Source organism: Epinephelus moara, chromosome 1 (genome assembly GCF_006386435.1).
Source record: "Epinephelus moara isolate mb chromosome 1, YSFRI_EMoa_1.0, whole genome shotgun sequence".
NCBI classification, from domain to species: Eukaryota; Metazoa; Chordata; class Actinopteri; order Perciformes; family Serranidae; genus Epinephelus; species Epinephelus moara.
This window is the reverse complement of record NC_065506.1, coordinates 42,904,765-42,922,526: the sequence shown is the minus strand read 5'-3', so window position 1 is coordinate 42,922,526 and position 17,762 is coordinate 42,904,765. Positions and strand designations below refer to the sequence as shown.

Below are 17,762 nucleotides of genomic sequence, written 5' to 3'. Positions count from 1 at the left end.
GCGTGGTAAGTGTGGTCCATTCGCAAACTTTATAACTAAAAAAACTTTTCACTACTCTCTATCGACGAACTACTAACACTCTCTGCTGTTTCCTCCTCCTCCTTCCTTCCTTCCTTCCGCTGTCTTCGTTGGTTTATTTATACACGCAATTACTGAATTTTATTTTATAGTGATTATACACTTGTATAAACATATTAATGGGTAGAATATTCAGATTCAGATTCAGATTGACAATAAACCATGCCAAATATTACACACTGGCCCTTTAAGCTACATGCCCTTAATAATGGCTCATTCACTGCTATCAATGCTGGTTATTCTAAGGTCACTACCCGATCTGAACCAGGAACCCAGTTTGTTCAGGCCTTCTCCCTTGATCAGTGGGCTGTCCTGACCCTAACCATTCAAGGTCAATGCCTGACCCCAACCATCTACACACATGCGTAGAACAAATTGGGTTTCCCGTACGGATCTGGCAGCAACAGCCCTGTTTGCTTTTACATGGCAGTACAGACAGGAAGAGGTGGGTAATGCATAATCCAATCATAAATCCTTATTGTATATTCGAAAATAATGCGCCTGTCTCCTTCCTGTAAAAAAGCCCATCTAGCATCTGTGATTTAGTGCTTTATCTTTTTGCAAGCGAGCTGGAAAAGTGTTTACCTAAAGTGCTTTACCAGTTAGGATTGTCTGATTAATGCTGTGTGTAATGAGACTTTTAATGATTAGGAGTCATTTGTGGCCTTCATGCTCTCTGAAATGTCAGCCTGATTGTAGTCCAGCCTTCTGTGTGCAGTATCTTGATAGCCAATCAATAGCCTATCACCAGTCCGTGGCAGCTCTCACATGTCATCAAGCTAAAAACCATAAAGCAGCAGCTTGGCTCAATGTTGCCTACCTAGCATTTGTGAGCTGCAGTTTTTTCAAAGTGTTATTAATCCAACTTTGGAGTTCCATACCTGCCAAGTGTGATTACTGGCTGACTCCATCATGGTGGGTGCAGACAGGTGATTCATTGCAAGTCATTTATTTTTGACAACTCTTAACAGCGATTTGATTGCTTTCTGAAAATAATTTTGCCACAAACTGTAATGCAACAAAAATGTTTGCCAGCAGACCAGATACAGACGGTAAAACTGTAACATTTTAAGATTTTAAAATAGTAACAATTAATTCAGCTGTGATTCAACCTGCTGTCATCCTGTTTGTACTCACCCAGCAATTTTGTTTGAGATAAAAAAAGGTTCTATCTTATCTTATCATATGCTCACCACTGTGTTTTCAAGGTATGTCAATCTTGCATTTACTGTGCCACTTTCTGTCAGTCTGAGCAGTTTTGATCTTGTTTGTACAAAGTATTTCCCAGTCTTGGATGCAGGAAATGAGAATATAAATGAAATGCCGAGGCAGTGGTGGTTGGCTGGGCGCTGTGAAGAAAAATGTTTGCTAGACTGAACTTATGCCAAGAGACAAGACCAATGGCATATAAAATATAAGAGTATGCGGCTGTTGAGCAGTGAAATGTTTTCAGCACAAACACTGGCCGCTTGACTACGACCACGTCAGATACTTTTAAACTTACAGCCATGCACAGCAACTGTAAACAGACTGTTACCTAATTTATCTGGGCTGCCTTGTGATGTGATTTCTACAAGCGTTTTTGGAACCACTGACCCACATCACTTGCCCACTTGATTCATAATTCAGTGTGCATTGCTGTTATCTGCACGCAGGAGCATCAAACGGTACTGAAATACCCATTGCATACCAATGCATTAACATTTATGTTAAACGCATAAAGAATGCAGCACCAGTCTTCATACAGCATGCATAAAATCTGTGCGTGTGTTCCAAATGCCCACAAGTTACTACATAATACCACATAATGAATACCTCACTGTTTTCATTATGCAGCTCCTCATTGACCCACAATCTGTAACCTTTTCCATTTATGATATTTGCCTTAGCGTGCATTTGTTAAACTGTACATTATCTTCAGAATAAGCAGCCGTACATCTGAAGAAAAAATTGGCTCCAGTTGGACCGTGAAATTCAAACAGAGAAACATTAAATATGAATGAATAATTGTCATATTGTTAACAGAAAATTTACTGAAGAAAATCCAAATGTTTTGACACCAGAGAATAAAAAATGTGACAAAAGTCAGTCAGGGTAAATGTGTGAATGCATGGCTGTATGTTTTCTTTTTACGCACATAGCACTGGTGCTACAGAGGTTATATATTTTGTAGCACAAGCCACAAATTTATAGCTCGAGTATAAAAGTATCTACTATTCAAATTCGCCTACTGAAAAAATTGTAGACTTTTATTTACTTTAAATATCTTTATTTATTTATTATTATTAGTAGTATCATTATTATTATTATTTATGCACATAGCATGGACAAGGGAAGCAAGGGTGCTGAGGTGTGTGCGGCACCTCCTAAACCAGGTAACATTAGGGCTATTACAAAATCCATCAATATATATAGTTTAAAACTTGGTGTTAAAGGGATAGTTCAGATTTTTGAATGGTCAGTATATAACATACAGTAGTTGTCAGTCGGCACGCCCCAAGGAGTCTGACACAGATGCTAAGCAATGTACTGCTGTGGAGGTCATATAGTTATATATACCCACCCCAGTCTACGCTATATTGAGAGCACTGGTATCATGCTTTTCTCTTCTGACCACTCTTATACACTATATGTCACATTCACACACTGGTGGCCGAGGCTACCATACAAGGTGCCACCTGCTACTCAGTAACCATTCACTCCCATTCACACACCAATGGAACAGCCATCGGGAGCAATTTGGGGTTCAGTGTCTTGGCCAAGGATGCTTTGACATGTGGACTGGAGGAGCCAGGGATCGAACCACTGATCTTTCGATTTGTGGACCACCCGTTCTACCTCTGAGCCACAGCCACCCCTGCTGTGGGTCAGTCAGAGAAGCCTGAACAGCTTCACTTTCCCATCTGTGCTTTCGTCAACGGCACCAGACTCCATAGAGAATTCAGCGATTTAACACTGCTGAACACAGGAGCTGCGGGTCTGCTGCTGCTTTGATCAGTTAGTTAGTTTTTGTTTTTGTGCGACTTTGGTAAATCCAAACTAACCCTTTTAAATGCTAACATCACACAATAACACAAACAAACAAACTGATGGAGGCAGCAGTAGACCAGCAGCTCCTGTGTTCAGCAGTGTTAAATCGCTGAATTCTCTATGGAGTCTGGCTTTGAAGAGTGCGATATAACGGTTTCATTCTCCCACTGGAAATCACCATCTGATATTAAGGTAAAGCAGTGAAAATATTTTGAATATAGCATACACTTACACTGACATTTATTTATTTATTTTTTATTTAGGTGGGACTTTTCTAAGTTGGTTAAAACCCCCTCTCAAAGCAGTAGATTGCTTAGACTCCCGCCTGCTTCTCCAAACTGGAAGGTTAAACCTGACATCTTATTAGTGAAGTGTATGAGCTACACTACAGAATGGATTCTCTTTACGGAGACAGAGTGACGACCGGCTCATATGAACAAGTTCAACACGGGTTGAATTGCCCATTGTATCCACAGGTCTGTGTTATATCCTGTGTGGCTGTACCGTCACAGCATTACAGTTCTATAAGCACATCTATCGCCTGCATCCATGTGCTGTCTCGCCATCACATAATAGACCGCAACTACCACATAGAATAACAATGAGCTATCAGTTCACCTCACACATAAACAAGCACACAAACCCCAACCTTCAACAAACAAGCGGCCCTGTCTCACAGACATGCAGTGCAAAGCTTTATCAGAGGGTTGCTACGGTTTCATTCATCACATAGAATGTTTTTTTGCATAGCATTTATGTCACACTGTACAGCCTAGAATGTGTTTGAACTATTAAACAACAGTCAGTTTGGCTGCAAATATTCAACTAATACCTCCTTACTCACCCCCTAATTGTATAGTAAAGGGTGTTGTTTTTGGATTATTGAAAAATGCATTCCTAAAGTTTGATATTTGTCAAATAAAATGTGCTTCTTGATTCTTGAATGTGTGACACTTGAAATCACAGTACTTATTTAACACATTTTTTTTTTCCAAACTGCTTTATATCATTGCAGATTTCATGTATGCAAAGGTCTTTCTGATTAAATCAACGTTTACTCTTAAGCATTTTTTAATATATATTAATTCAGCTTTTGTTTTTTACACTGAAAACCTCTATGAACATTTATCTAACTGCTCTACATCAGGAACTTGATTTATTCCAGTATAACAGATGACACCATGAAAACTGCTGCTATTTTTTCTTTTTTTCAAGAGACGTTAACCAAAGATACTTGAGTGAAAATTGCTTTACACAAATTAGTCTGTGCAAAATTGTTCTCAGCAGAGGTGTGTTTAAGATAGCCATTCTGTGGCAGATCGGTGGATGCCTCTGAGAGTGTGAGGAAGGATGTGCTAACAGAGTGTTTCTCACTTCCCTCTCACTTGACAGAGAGGAGATGAAGTCCCTCCAGGCAGCCTTGCAGAAGCAGCTGGATGAGGCAAATGAGAGAGCAGAGAAGCAGCAGGCCACGGTAAGACAGAGCTGACCTGACCATCAACATCCGGTCTCCTCTAACCAGCCCCGTCACCTGTCACACAGGCCCCTCAGTGATCCACGCTCATTATCCAGCAGCCAGCTCACTCGCCTCCTTGCCTCACCGCTTAATTGAAACTCTCAGAAATTGCAAGAGAAAGCTTTGTGTCCGCTCTCCAACTCCCACGCAAAAATTAATAAGAAGAGACAAAGGCATTATAACCTAAGAACATCTACTTATCTATCCATCCATCTCTCCATCTACAGTATCCACCTTTCAATCTGCCCAGCTACACTGCCCCAATAGACTTTCACCTTGCTCCTAATTAAATTCCACACTGGTATCTTAAACGCTTTCTGGTGAATAAATTCAGTTAACCACTCGGTTTATATTATCTCAGAAAATAGTGAAAAATACGCAACACAATTTCCCAGAGCCCAAGGTGGTTATTCTTTATGAAAAAACTCCCAAAACCCAAAGACATTACGTTTAAAGAAAACAAGCATATCAGCACATTTAAAGAGCTTTAATAAGTCAATGTCTGGCATTTTTACTTTATGGTTAATATGACAATGAGAAAGCATCATTTGGTTATTAAAATAGTCACAGATTAGTTTTCTGTTGAGCAACAAATCAGTTAATCAGCTAATTGTTTCAACTCCAGTTGTTTCAAATATAGTAATTTGTAACACGAAGGCTTTAATATGTAAAATTTCTGCACTAAAACATTTAAAAACTACTAGACCAGTGTTGTATATTTTCTTACGTTGTGTAGTTGTATTTTCCCAAATGTTTCCAACAGTGTTCGAACTCAGAAAAAATCTGTAATTTTAATAAGGGACATGTTCCATGTCATTTGGTCACTGTCACCTGTCAGTGGCATCATATCCCCTTTATGTTATCTGACAGAATGTGTCATAACTTGACTTTTTGTCCAGTTTTAAGCCAAGTTTTACAATACAGTTTGTAGATCTTGGTCGTTTTTTAAAATGACCTTTTAACAGTAGGGATTTAAGTCATCAGATGTCTGGATCCAACGTTATTAGGGAAATAAGCTGAGCAAAAGTAAACAGGAGAAGCACTTGTTTGTTTGTTTTTTTGCATGAAACTGCTTTATCCAGTGTTTTTAGTGGTTTAATCAACCTGGTCTCACTCTGAAGTCGTCGAATACCGGCGTTTGGTCAGTGACTTCTGGCACCAGACACTGACGAGAAAAGCCGTCCTTTCACGTCAGCATGATACACGGCTGGTTGTTTAACTGTGCCCAGTGGCATCATCGGGAATTGCGACGGGACAACGACGTTGGTTAAGGGGGTGAAAGTCTGACTAGGGCAGGTGGGAGGGGTGGTGGATGGGTCCAGCAACCTACGACTATCACACGGAGGCCGGTGTTCATTTGCCATAAGATTGTAAAGCCTAAAAACACTAAAGGAATCCTAACTTGGACAAACTGACCTTAAAGACAACACTGCTCCACCTTTTGTTATTGTTTTGATTGTGCAGCTGCAGAAAAATGTCATGTTGTACGTTTAAATATTATGCATGCAGATGATACTCTGCTCATAGTTGTACAAAGTATATGTAGTTAGGTTGCAAAATGTATATGACTCGTTCAAAAGAGTAATTCCAACTAAATGGCAAAGTGGAGTATAATAAGATGAGTTTGAAAGCCGTGTGTCTCTGTACAAGGCTCGAGCTGAAACAAATTAATCAAATTAAATTACCACTGTGTCCTCCCTGACCAACATTTTTCATGGTTACAGCATATTGACTGTTTTACAAAGCAAATGGGAAGAGGCATTCAGTGTCAACAGGAAATACTACCTTTGCTCACTGTAGTAATTATGACAAAAATAATTAATTAGCGACTGTAGTTCAACTTACAAAGACCGCAGCTGATTAAAAGCACTTTAACCTTTTAATTAGCTGAGGTAAGTCTGCTGGACTGGTCCTTTGCTGTCCGTACCAGGGACACTGAGGCAAGTGGATTGAGTTACTTGACAGTATCACACAAAGAGTACATCCACATCCCATTGTGTCATCATGTGATCTATTGATCTATGATCTGTTGCGATACTGTAAGCAAGGTGTTAGATGAATTTTTTAATCTAATTTTGGAAAAACTTTCATTATATGAAGGCAGTAGACACACGATCCACATTTTAGTTGACCAGATGTTAAAACTTTTTTTTTTTTTTTTTTTTTTTTTTTTTTTGAATTCGGTGAATAGGTTACCAATTTTTACAATTGGAGAATATAAGAATCACTTAAGGCCTACAACGGTGATAATCAAAATAAAAAAAAAAACAAAACAAAAAAAAAAAAAACTCTTGTTCATATCATTTTTTTGTCAGGGCCGTAGGGGGCCACTTGAAATGGGCAAAAGAGCCTCATGTAGCTTCAGAGCCCCAGAGGCCTGTTCTAGGAAGTCAGTTCAACTTACCCAGGATATTATTTTTAATAGCTGGTTTGACTAACCCTAGTCTGAGTGGGCGGAAGTTTGCTGCATAGATCAGCCTCTCATTGGGCAGAACGAGCCACCCGCTGAAGTCCCGCCCTACCACCACGGGGATGTAGCCATTTTTCTGCCATGGTTTGCGTCCTGTAGGTGATATTTTTGTGGGCGTGTTACACCAAAACCTGTTTCCCCCTGGCAATATTTTTGCAAGCGCACCGTTGCTGTGGCACCGCCCAGAACAATTGTGATTGGTTGAAAGAAATACAAGCAGCCGGGGCGTTTTTTTCTCCAATCTTAAAGTGATAGTCGGCCCAGCCAGACCTTTCTTTTCTTGAGAAAGGTCTGGTGAGCGAGACTAGACTAACCCTAACATTGGCCGTCTGGATAACCGGTAGTACAAAGCTGGTTATCAACTAGTTCACTCAACTCTTTGTTTTCCTATCCAGCCACAAGTGTGTTCATGTGAAAGAGGTGGGCGTGTTAATTACGAGCGACATCATCAGAGCCACGGATGAAGTAGGCTGCTTCATATTATATGAGATGAAATGGTACAGAAAGTGTCTGAGACTGCGAGACAGTAAAATATCAGTGACAGGATGTAAACGATACGAACGGAAAATGCAGAGTTGACCATGACTTAAATTACATGCAAGTTTCACCAGGCTATATGTGACATTAGTATATAGCAGGCTATTTTTTGCTATTTAGTTGGAAGACGATAAAACTACTCTAAATATGTCGCATAAAACACTTTAAAGTAACACTAGACTGTTTCTGCTACTGAAGTAAAGAGTGGAAAACTAGCCTAGTTAATGAGTGATGAGGTCTGTCTGACCAAAATGTTGTATTTATAATAACGAGAGCCAATTAACAGTGTGAGGATTATTTTTCTAATAAAATTATCTTGTTTTTTTAGTTCTCATCACACAGGTGTCTCATGGTCTATTTTGAGCTGCAGTGATGGAATCAGAGTGTAAAATAGCAACACTATCACTGCAGACTAAAGTAAACTTTGCACAAGTTAAAATGCAGTTAAAATCATGTGTTTAGTGTGTGAACGATCTGTGTTTGTTAGGAACGCTGTTTTAAAACCAGTGTAAGTAGAGTCCTGCAACAATAAAATGATTCTGCTGAACAATATATACAGTAGGCTCCTCTTTTTGACCTGAGACTCGAGACTTTTGTCCATGGATACTTTTTATCTTTAGTGATATGACTGGTGAGAGGTCGGGATGTTGACAGGCTGTGATTCGATACTCTGAATGCTCCAGAGCAGGTTAGCTGTTCAGCATCAGTTGCCACGGTGATTTATCCCAGTAAAAAGAGAACCAGCTTCGTAGGACTGAAAACCAGAGTTAACCCTGAAGTTACCTCGCTAACTCGTAGTATAGGCCTCTGGTGTATGTAAATAAAAAAAAACATAAAAGTGCCTGCATGATTTGTTTGGTAAACAAATTCAAAAAATAAAAAAGGTAAACAATTAAAAATTGATAATGTTTTTGAGAATCGATACAGAATCACAAAATCTGGCTATACTCAAGTGCATCTACATTTTTCTTACACCCCTTACTATTCATCTCACATATCTAAAACTCTCGTAAGCCACAAATATTAATTTGTAATTAAATATCTGTCCTTATTTGACTGCGTGGAGCCCAGGGAGACAAGTCGCTGCTGTGATGAAAGCTGATGAAACTGCAAATTAATACAAATAAAACCCAAGAAAATAAACAGATTTTTTTAAGGCACTGCTCTGTAAAATGTACCTTTGCATCAAAATGGTACCTTTTTAGCGGACAAACATTTGAAATAACCTGTTGTATAAACTCCACTCCATGACCTCCGGCAGCCTCTTACCCCAAACAGCTGTAACTGCTGTATCTGACTGTATTTTCCCACATTTGTATTCTCATATTATTCAGAGAGACCACCTCTTGTTCTGCAACCAAACTCTGTATCAACGAATCAGCATGAAGCCTGTCTGGCTGCACTGACAGCTACAGTAGCCCCAGAGTTTTTCTAAGATTGAGAAATATATGCTAATGAAAAGCTTTTCCTGTAATACTCTCAGCTTCTGCTGCACAGTCCCAAGGTCTGATGAGCGCTGTGACACGACAATCAACAATCAAATAATCTGAGATAAACAGTGGAGTAACATTTCAAGTGACATTCTTGCCATTTTCCTACGAAGAGTGACAAATCCCGGTCGCAGGGTTTTATAGTTCAGGTTTGACATTTATGTTCTGTTAAATGGTATTTATCACCCCACTGAGATTCAAGATAAAAAGAACCACCTCTGTAGCATGCAAATGCCACACACGTTCAACAGTACGATAAAATATTGTGTCTGGTTTGGAGTCCTCATGTCCACTTAAAATTGAGTGAGAAAATAGAGCTAAAGCCCCCCCAAAAAGAATCAACATTGAAAATGACAAAGGTATCCTGCCTGTAAAAATGCTAAATATTTTTTGCAGTTTCTGTTGTGAAGAAATTCCCCAAAGCACGAACAGAAATCTCTATCTAAAGGCCAAAACACACCTGAGGCGTCATATGACGGCGGCGTCATTGACGCGAGTCAAGTGCCACCCCCAACACACACAAAAAGCGTTGCGCTGCGGGGCGTCAACTGGATTTCTATTGCACACTCCAGTCCGCGGGAGCTGGGAAGTACAAAATAGCGCTTTTTCAAGGGCGGCGATGCTGGAAAAATAGGACAATAACGTAAAGTGCCGCGGCGGGGCACGTCGACGCGCGGCGAGCCGCCACCGGTGTGGGTTTGTAAATAGAAAATAATGGGGGCGGCTGCTTTGACGCGCGTCGTACGGCGCTGGTGTGTTTTGGCCTTCAGGGGTTTTTTTGGGGAGTTTTTCCTTATCCGCTGTGAGGGTCATAAGGACAGAGGGATGTCGTATGCTGTAAAGCCCTGTGAGGCAAATTGTGATTTGTGATATTGGGCTTTATAAATAAAATTGATTGATTGATTGATTGATTGATTGATTGATATCTGCATAAGGAATTTTTTCTGCTCTGGATGTGCATTTGGTTATTTCTGCCCAAAGTGTATTAAAAAAATATAGAGATAAAATTATTTTTCCAATAAAATGTTAAAAACTGTCATTTGGCATCTTCATGTTGATTGTTTTGTCCAATCAGCAACCAAAACCAAAAAGATATGTAAATAACAGTGACATAATAAAGCAAATACACAGAAACCAGCAAATGCTTGACCTTAATAGCCACATTAACGCGGCCCAATGGATGGCAGTGTCAGTCCTTTGGGCGGCTGTTCAGTCTAACACTTTGATCCAGACTTAAATACTGTATCTCAAAACCTATTAAATGGACTGGCTTAAAATTTGGTACAGATATTCATTGACCCTCAGGATGAACAGTAATTACTTTGGCCGTCCTCTGGGTTTTCCAACCCGGTCTCACTCTTAAGTTGTAAAATACTGGCGCTTGGTCAGTGACTTCCAGTGTCAGATAATGGCAAAAAAAGCCACTCTTTCACATTGGCATGAAACGTGGCCAGTCACTGTTATTCTGTAACAGTGCCAGGCAGCATCAAGGGGAAACGCAGCCACCAACAGCATGCAATAAGGGGGCAAAGGTCTGAATAGGGTGATTAGGGAGGGGTGGCTCGCGAATGTGTCAGATTTGTAAAAAACACACTTTATTTTAAAGTGTAGTGAATATCTGGCACAGAGCTTCTATTTTGAAGTAACGTTTCCTGTCGTTGAGAGAGTGAATAACAGATAGCTACTTAACAGAGACAGTAATCTAGCACGACAACATGGCCAAACACAAGTATGATGCTGCAATTTTTAAACTGTGTGGACCTTGAACTAATGACTAAGGACAAATCTTGACCCTTTGGCTGGACCAGTTAGGAACCACTGCCCTAGAGGGTTCTCCGAGTTACTGCAGGGGGCCACCAAATTATTGTGTGAATATTTTTTTCCTTTGCAAAAGTTGAAATATGTCTGAAAAATACACATTAACATGAATCCAACATAATTTGCCTGTTGCAACAACTAATCTTGGTGAAAGTGAAGTTTCCTCTCTGACAGAAGCAGACGCTAATATGAATCTCTGCATGACAACCACCATCTGCCCAATATAATATGCAGTTCGGCTTTATACAGATTATGTATTTTGGGGTCCTTGCTCCGTCTTTCTTTCGGCTAAGGGGTCCTGAACCCAAAAACGTTGGAAGGCCCCTTAATCTGTTATTAAAACTGTTTTAGAAACATTTTTTTGTTGATTGACTAATTAATTAATGTACAAATATTTTCATCACTACATGATTTATATTTCAGACAAAATTATCTTTCCATTCATTTTTCATTTAGTCCAGCTCAATAGCCCAACAGCTAGTTCATGCTACGCTTCATTTTCCTCAAATCCATATTGAGTTAGAGCGAGCTGATATTTGTGGCTTAAAAACACATTAATAATCAAAACAGCAGCTGCATTCAGCACACTGAACGAAGCAGTATATAGATGCTGGTGGAATTTTGCTCCTCTTTTTTTACTCCTTTTAACTAAAAACCTAAATGCTGCACCAGGATGTGTTTTTTTTTTAACCTTCCCTCGGGGCTGTGGCGGTGACTGAAAGGCTCAAACATGAACCTTGATGTTATCATGCCCTGCTCAGGATGTGAGTCAACTGGTGAGGCTTAGTTTACAGTTCCCTGGGGAATAAACCGGGTATGAGGTCACCAGCCCCATGAATCTTTTCCTTTTTGTCCTACACACTATCTTGATGACCTCTTTCAAGGACACACGATGCTTAAAAACCGTCTTTTCAGAATGAAAAACGGAAAGAAAGAGGAAACCTTGGCCTAGCTATCTCTCTCACACACAGAGATTTCATTCTTTTTAATACACAGTAGCCCATGGCAGCAGTTTGCCATCTGCAGTTGGTGTTTGAACCTCTGTCTGGCTGCTAAACACAAGCCACAGGCCTGCACCAGCAAGACATGCTGAGCTCATGATAAAAGGATTGCGATAAACAAAGATATCACTCCGAAATGATAAGCATATGGGCTATTAAATCAGGCACACAGTGGAAAGTAAGCAGTCGCTCACTGCAGGAATAAATGCCTCAGTGTATCACATGTGCCACAATCAGAGAGTCTCGGATGGAACATTTCTGGACACTTGTTATGCTAAACTAACTTTGTGCGACACCAGAGAAATATAATATGTGACAGAGGTTTTTTGTCAGAGTTAAAAAGTCTTTAAGCCTTGATCTGTGGCCAGCTGAAAAACTGTGTTTTAAAATTTCACTACAGCAAAGGGGTTTCTGTGCCTCTGCCAGATTATAAGGAACCGTGTTCATTTATGGTAGAGGCCTCAATATAGTCCCTCAGCGTAAACTTACCAGCACTGCTCAAACTGGTGAAATGAAAGACAATAAATCAAATGCTAACACTGTTTTTGCCACTTGCACTGGCAAAATCACAAGCATGCACTGAGGCTGCGTTAATTTATCCTTATATTCAATTACTAATTAGCAAAGGAGGTTCTTTCTTTTTGTTTTATATGTTTCTGTGCATATATATATATATATATCTTTTTTTTTTACTGTTCTCGAGGGCAGTGACTGCAGTGACTGAACATGACCTTTGATGTTATCATGCGTTCTGCTTGGGGATGTGAGTCAACCGGTGTGGTCTAGTTTAAACTTCCCCAGGGTGCCTCGGTAGAAGATGAAAAAGATGTGACTTTGAATTTTAAAAAAAAGTGGTGGTGGTGGTGGTGGGGTCGGTGGTGCTGTTTTGCTTGTGTACAACAAGGTACATATATATCAAGATAAGTCATATTGCTTAAATGAAAAGTCTGGTGATATTCTACTTTTCCTTTCGTCAGACCAAAACCAACAATGAATCAATATCACAAACAAATGTTGTCTTTATCCAAAGCAGATTAATAAGTAGCTTAATTCTCTGTGCAGTACAGTGCTGCAGGGATGAAGTTTCTTTGTAGGTCGACTTGGAAGTTTAAGAAGTATTTCACTGCTGAAAAGATGGTACTTTCATAAAACCTGGCTGTCTCTGCAGTAGAAAGATGCAAATACTTTGAACTTTGTGCTATAAACAGAGAAAAGGGGCTGTGGCATTTGCTTTTGCTCAGGAGTTAGAAAACCTACAACTGACAGAATGCACTGCGCCTGGCCGGCCCAATAAGCACTCCCTCTGGTGGGTGGCGTGATGCAGGCTTGACTGACTTTCCACAGGAAACAACGTGGCAGCCAGCTGGTAACAAACAATCTGGTATAACAGTAAAAAATAGAGCTAAAATATGTTTCTAAACACATTTGAGGCGAGACATAGACAACATAGTTGAGACAGACAACACTCCGTTTTTGCAATACAGGAACCAGTATGGCGCCCACTTCCTGTCCACAGATTCTGGGGGCTGGCTCTCTCTTGGTCTGCGTCTATATTCTTTGTGTCTGATGTGGTAGGCATAAAAAAAATGCAGAAGTACAATCTGCAGCCCTACAGCCTGCGAAAATCAGCTGGATGACGTGAAATGCATCTGTTTTAACCACAGACCTTATTTCAGGCATTTAACCAAAAACCTGTTAAAAAAAAAACAAAAACAAAAAAAACATTGACTTTAAGACGACAGAACCAGAAGTGCTAACCCTAATGCTAAAAGCAGATTTATACTTGTGCCTAGCTAAATGCAGAGTCTACACCATAGCCCACACACGTGGCCTATGCCATTGTGAGCATTTATACTTGTGTGCTGGTGTGTCTGTGTCACTGCAGTTACACCTCTAAAACACTAGTTGGCGGAAGGGTTTCTGTGAAGTGCTGTTGAGTTGATTCAAAGCACACATTAAACACAGACTAAACGTGGCTTAATAGCATCAGTTTCAAACACAGTTACACAAATCAGCTTCACTATAACTCGCACCATTCACAGACAAGCACTTGTCTTTTGCTGGACACGTTTTCCTCACAAACCCAACATGCTAATGTTATTAGCACAAGCTTATGGCATTTTACATTGTATAAATTAGCCTATTGGCTAGCAGACTTTCTACTCATATGAAACCAGGGACAACAGCAACATTTAACAAAGGTAACGTCACAAAATTACAACTCAAGGGTTTACTGACAAAACAACTGTTGCATACTTAACACGTTTTCCAAACAAATACAACATGCTAACGTTATTAGCACAAGGCTGTGGCATTTTACATTATTCAAGTTAGCCTAGCGACTAGCGGAGATTTCCTCTGTTCATATGAAGCCAGGATAAATCACACACAAGACTTAAAATGCTATTTTGCGGAGGCTTTAATGTCTTCACAATTTATTGTTTCTTATCTGTGAAATAAAGTAAATAAAAGCTTTGTTTCCACTGAGGGAAATGGTTTCAGCACACAAAAATAGCCAGGAGGTCTGCGTCACTGCGATGTGTCGTCCTGGGGAGGTGCACAACAGGCTACGGTGTACGGTATGTCATTACTATGACTGCAAAACAGTAGTTTAAGTTGAGGAAGTCTCTAATGCAGTACACTGTCCTGCTGCTGTAAACTGGATATAGGGCAACAAATGTGTATTAATCTACAGCTAAAATTAGTCCTCTGAAAATACCTCTGTAATGTTTATTACTCTAAACTAAACATCTGTTTTCAAAGATTTATTCTACAGTAGTGACATATGAGCATGGGGTGAGTGCCACAGACATGCGGACAGAATAAGGCATTGTTAGCTTTGGAATTAACCTGAGATTCCTTGATAATACCACAACATACAGAATACTGCCTGCCTTGTCCTTTCACATTGCAGGGCAGTACATCACATACTGATGCTGCCTTGTGTTTATTGTCATAATCGCTTTCACTCAGCGCACTTAATTTCACATATACTGCTTAAACGGGCACGCTCAGCATCCATCACCTTCATTAAATATGTTCACTGAATGGAAAACAAACAAACAATGATGCAGGGCATTCAGTTCGATCATCTCTCTTTTCTCTTCTCTGTCTTCAGATCAAATTTCTCAAAGTGGAGATGGAGAAAAAAACCAAAATCATCAAGGATCTACAGCAAGAGGTGAGTCATCAAAGTACCATTTAAGGCTCGTTTGAATGCTGCATTCAGCGTCATTAATTCTCAGTTTATGCCTTCAAGAGGTAAAGAAACCATAAAGGAAGAATTTACTCCAATTTACTGATCAGGATCTCACTCCTCCTGCTTTGTCTAGTTCCATTTCATTTAATGATTTTCTGCGTTTGCCAGATGCATTCTGAAATCTCCAGAGACTGGGGGGAGCGCTTGTTGCTTTCAATCAAAGGTGGACATACGCTGGCATAAATATATCTGTTTTACTGAGCACTTTGTAAACACTGGAGTCTGTCTTTGATCATGATAGCGATCGTGACTGTCATGGCATGTGTTGGTTGAGAAATTGGTCTCTCTTCTTCTGCCTCTTCTGCGATGGATTTCTCTCTGCATGATTGTTGAACATCAGTGCAAAATAGTTCGTCTAAAAAGATTTTTTTTTTCTCTTTGATTCTGAGGGCCTGACACCAAAGGCTGACATTTACCGCTGATGCCTTAGACAGCTGGAGAAAAAAAAAAAGTTCTGCTGGCAAATACCATCGTAGCTGTACTGAAAATATGTGACACCACATTATCTACAGTTTGGCTTGTTATCTGTAGGAGTAAAAGAATGAATAAAAAACACCAACAAAAGAACATCAAAACAGAATTGGCCCATTAAATGCAACATAGCTACTCCGGCAACTGCTGCCTTTAAAGATGTTTTAAGTTGGATGTTTCCATTGGTGTCTTTGGTTTATCTGTCAGCATGTAACATGAAAAAAGGACGGAAAGATGTCAACATGAAACATCTGCAGACCAATAATGTGACAGATAAAATCAAATTATGCAGTGACAATCGTTTAATTGATTTCACTGAATTTTATAGATATGAAAGGCCGTTTGCTGAGTTCAAGGTGTGAACATGGAAAGAGCCAGCTTTCCAATGACAGGAGGCAGGTTTTTGTATCGTTTTTGGACTCATTGACTGACTCCATTCTCACTAGAAATGCAAATACAACATTTGGACTGCATTTTTTTCAATCTATTAAGTGATTAAGCGTTTGAGGTGATTAACTTGTCATCTGGAACCTTACAGCTGGGGTAGGCAGAAATCTGGAAAGGCCAAAAAAAAAAAAGGGAATATGGAAATACACCCTCCTCCTGCAGCTCTCTCCTGTCTGTCCTAAGCCCCTCCCTTCAGACAACCACAGGCGTATGCATGCTTCATACAGTAACCAAGTGTTTCCCATGGATTGATTTATTTAATCTGACTTCATTGTAGAGTTGCCTGCATCGCATTCTCTCAGCCCCTCTTTGTGCTGTGCTTTCTCTGTTTATCAGACCAACCACAAATGAGACAAGAATTAGCTAGCTTGCCACCCCATGGTCCCTCCGCCTTGCTTCACACTGCTGTGGGCTGCTTACCTGGGCGGCTGTGGCTCAGAGGTAGAGCACATTCTCCATCAATTGGAAGACTGGTGGTTTGATCCCCAGCTGCTTCCACATGTGGAAGTATCCTTGAGCAAGATACTGAACTCCAAATTGATCCTGGTGGCTGTTCCATCGGTGTGTGAGTGCATGTGAATGGTTACTGAGGAGCAGGTGACACCTTGTATGGTAGCCTCGGCCAACAGTGTGTGACTATGTGTGTGAATGTGACCTGTGGTGTCAAAGCGCTTTGAGTGGACGAAAGACTAGAAAAGCACTATACAAGTGCAGTCCATTCACCATTTTTACCTAGGATGAGAGAAGGCAACAGTTCCAGTGCCGGATGTCACAGCATACTGGTGGCCAGTGGCAGCACCAGGTCTAATCTGTGTAACAGCAGCAACAGAAAGTTTACTGACCCAGTAGGGAATCAGGGCTGTCCAGTTCAGTGTCCCAGAGCTGGGGTTGGATTGGAGCTGGATTCAGGTTGCTGTGAATGTTGACCTGGGGTCTGTCTCCGAAGCCACTCTCCTCCCAGTGAGGTGGTCTGTAGCGGTGGGGAGTGCTGTAGAGGACACACGGTGATTTGAGGCTCTAACTAATGTTAGCCACGTAAACATGAACATGAAGCTGCAGGCGTGAGGCTTTAGCTCTGGTTAGTAGAAGGCTAAATTATTAGCAACATTTTTTGTCTATCTTTGAAACAGAGGTGGGCGATATGGCTCTAAAATAATATCACGATGCTTCAGGGTATTTTCACAATAACGATATTCTTGATGATGTGACAAATTAGTCAACAAACAAAAAAAAATTCTTAATTTAAGAACATAGCATTGCAGCAAGATAAGTGATATAGTTTTAAATGTCAACCTAACAGTTTGCCTTTAAATATTCAGTAAAACTAAACAAAAACATTTCTTGAGTTTGTAAACAACAGTAACTCAGAGTGATAGTTCAACAAAATAAAATTCACCACAAACTACACATTTAAACAGTTCCCAAATACAAAAAATGTACCCTGACATCTATATACTGTGTGTGTGTGTGTGTGTGTATGTGTGTGTGTATATATATATACAGTGGTGTGAAAAAGTGTTTGCCCCCTTCCTGATTTCTTACTTTTTTGCATGTTTTCCACACTTAAATGTTTCAGATCATCAAACAAATTTAAACATTAGTCAAAGACAACACAAGTAAACTCAAAATGCAGTTTTTAAATGAA

The 17,762-nt window shown here is 40.1% G+C and overlaps 1 protein-coding gene across 2 annotated transcripts in view; it reads left to right on the top strand.

The window, feature by feature from the left end:
* Window positions 1–17,762, top strand: part of luzp2 (leucine zipper protein 2) — a 284,343-nt gene that overhangs the window by 155,425 nt on the left and 111,156 nt on the right. For both annotated transcript variants that reach the window (XM_050042392.1, XM_050042401.1), the window contains 2 exons: window positions 4,501–4,582; window positions 15,059–15,121. In XM_050042392.1, coding sequence (XP_049898349.1) covers window positions 4,501–4,582; window positions 15,059–15,121 — 145 coding nt within the window. The remainder of the gene's footprint in view (window positions 1–4,500; window positions 4,583–15,058; window positions 15,122–17,762) is intronic.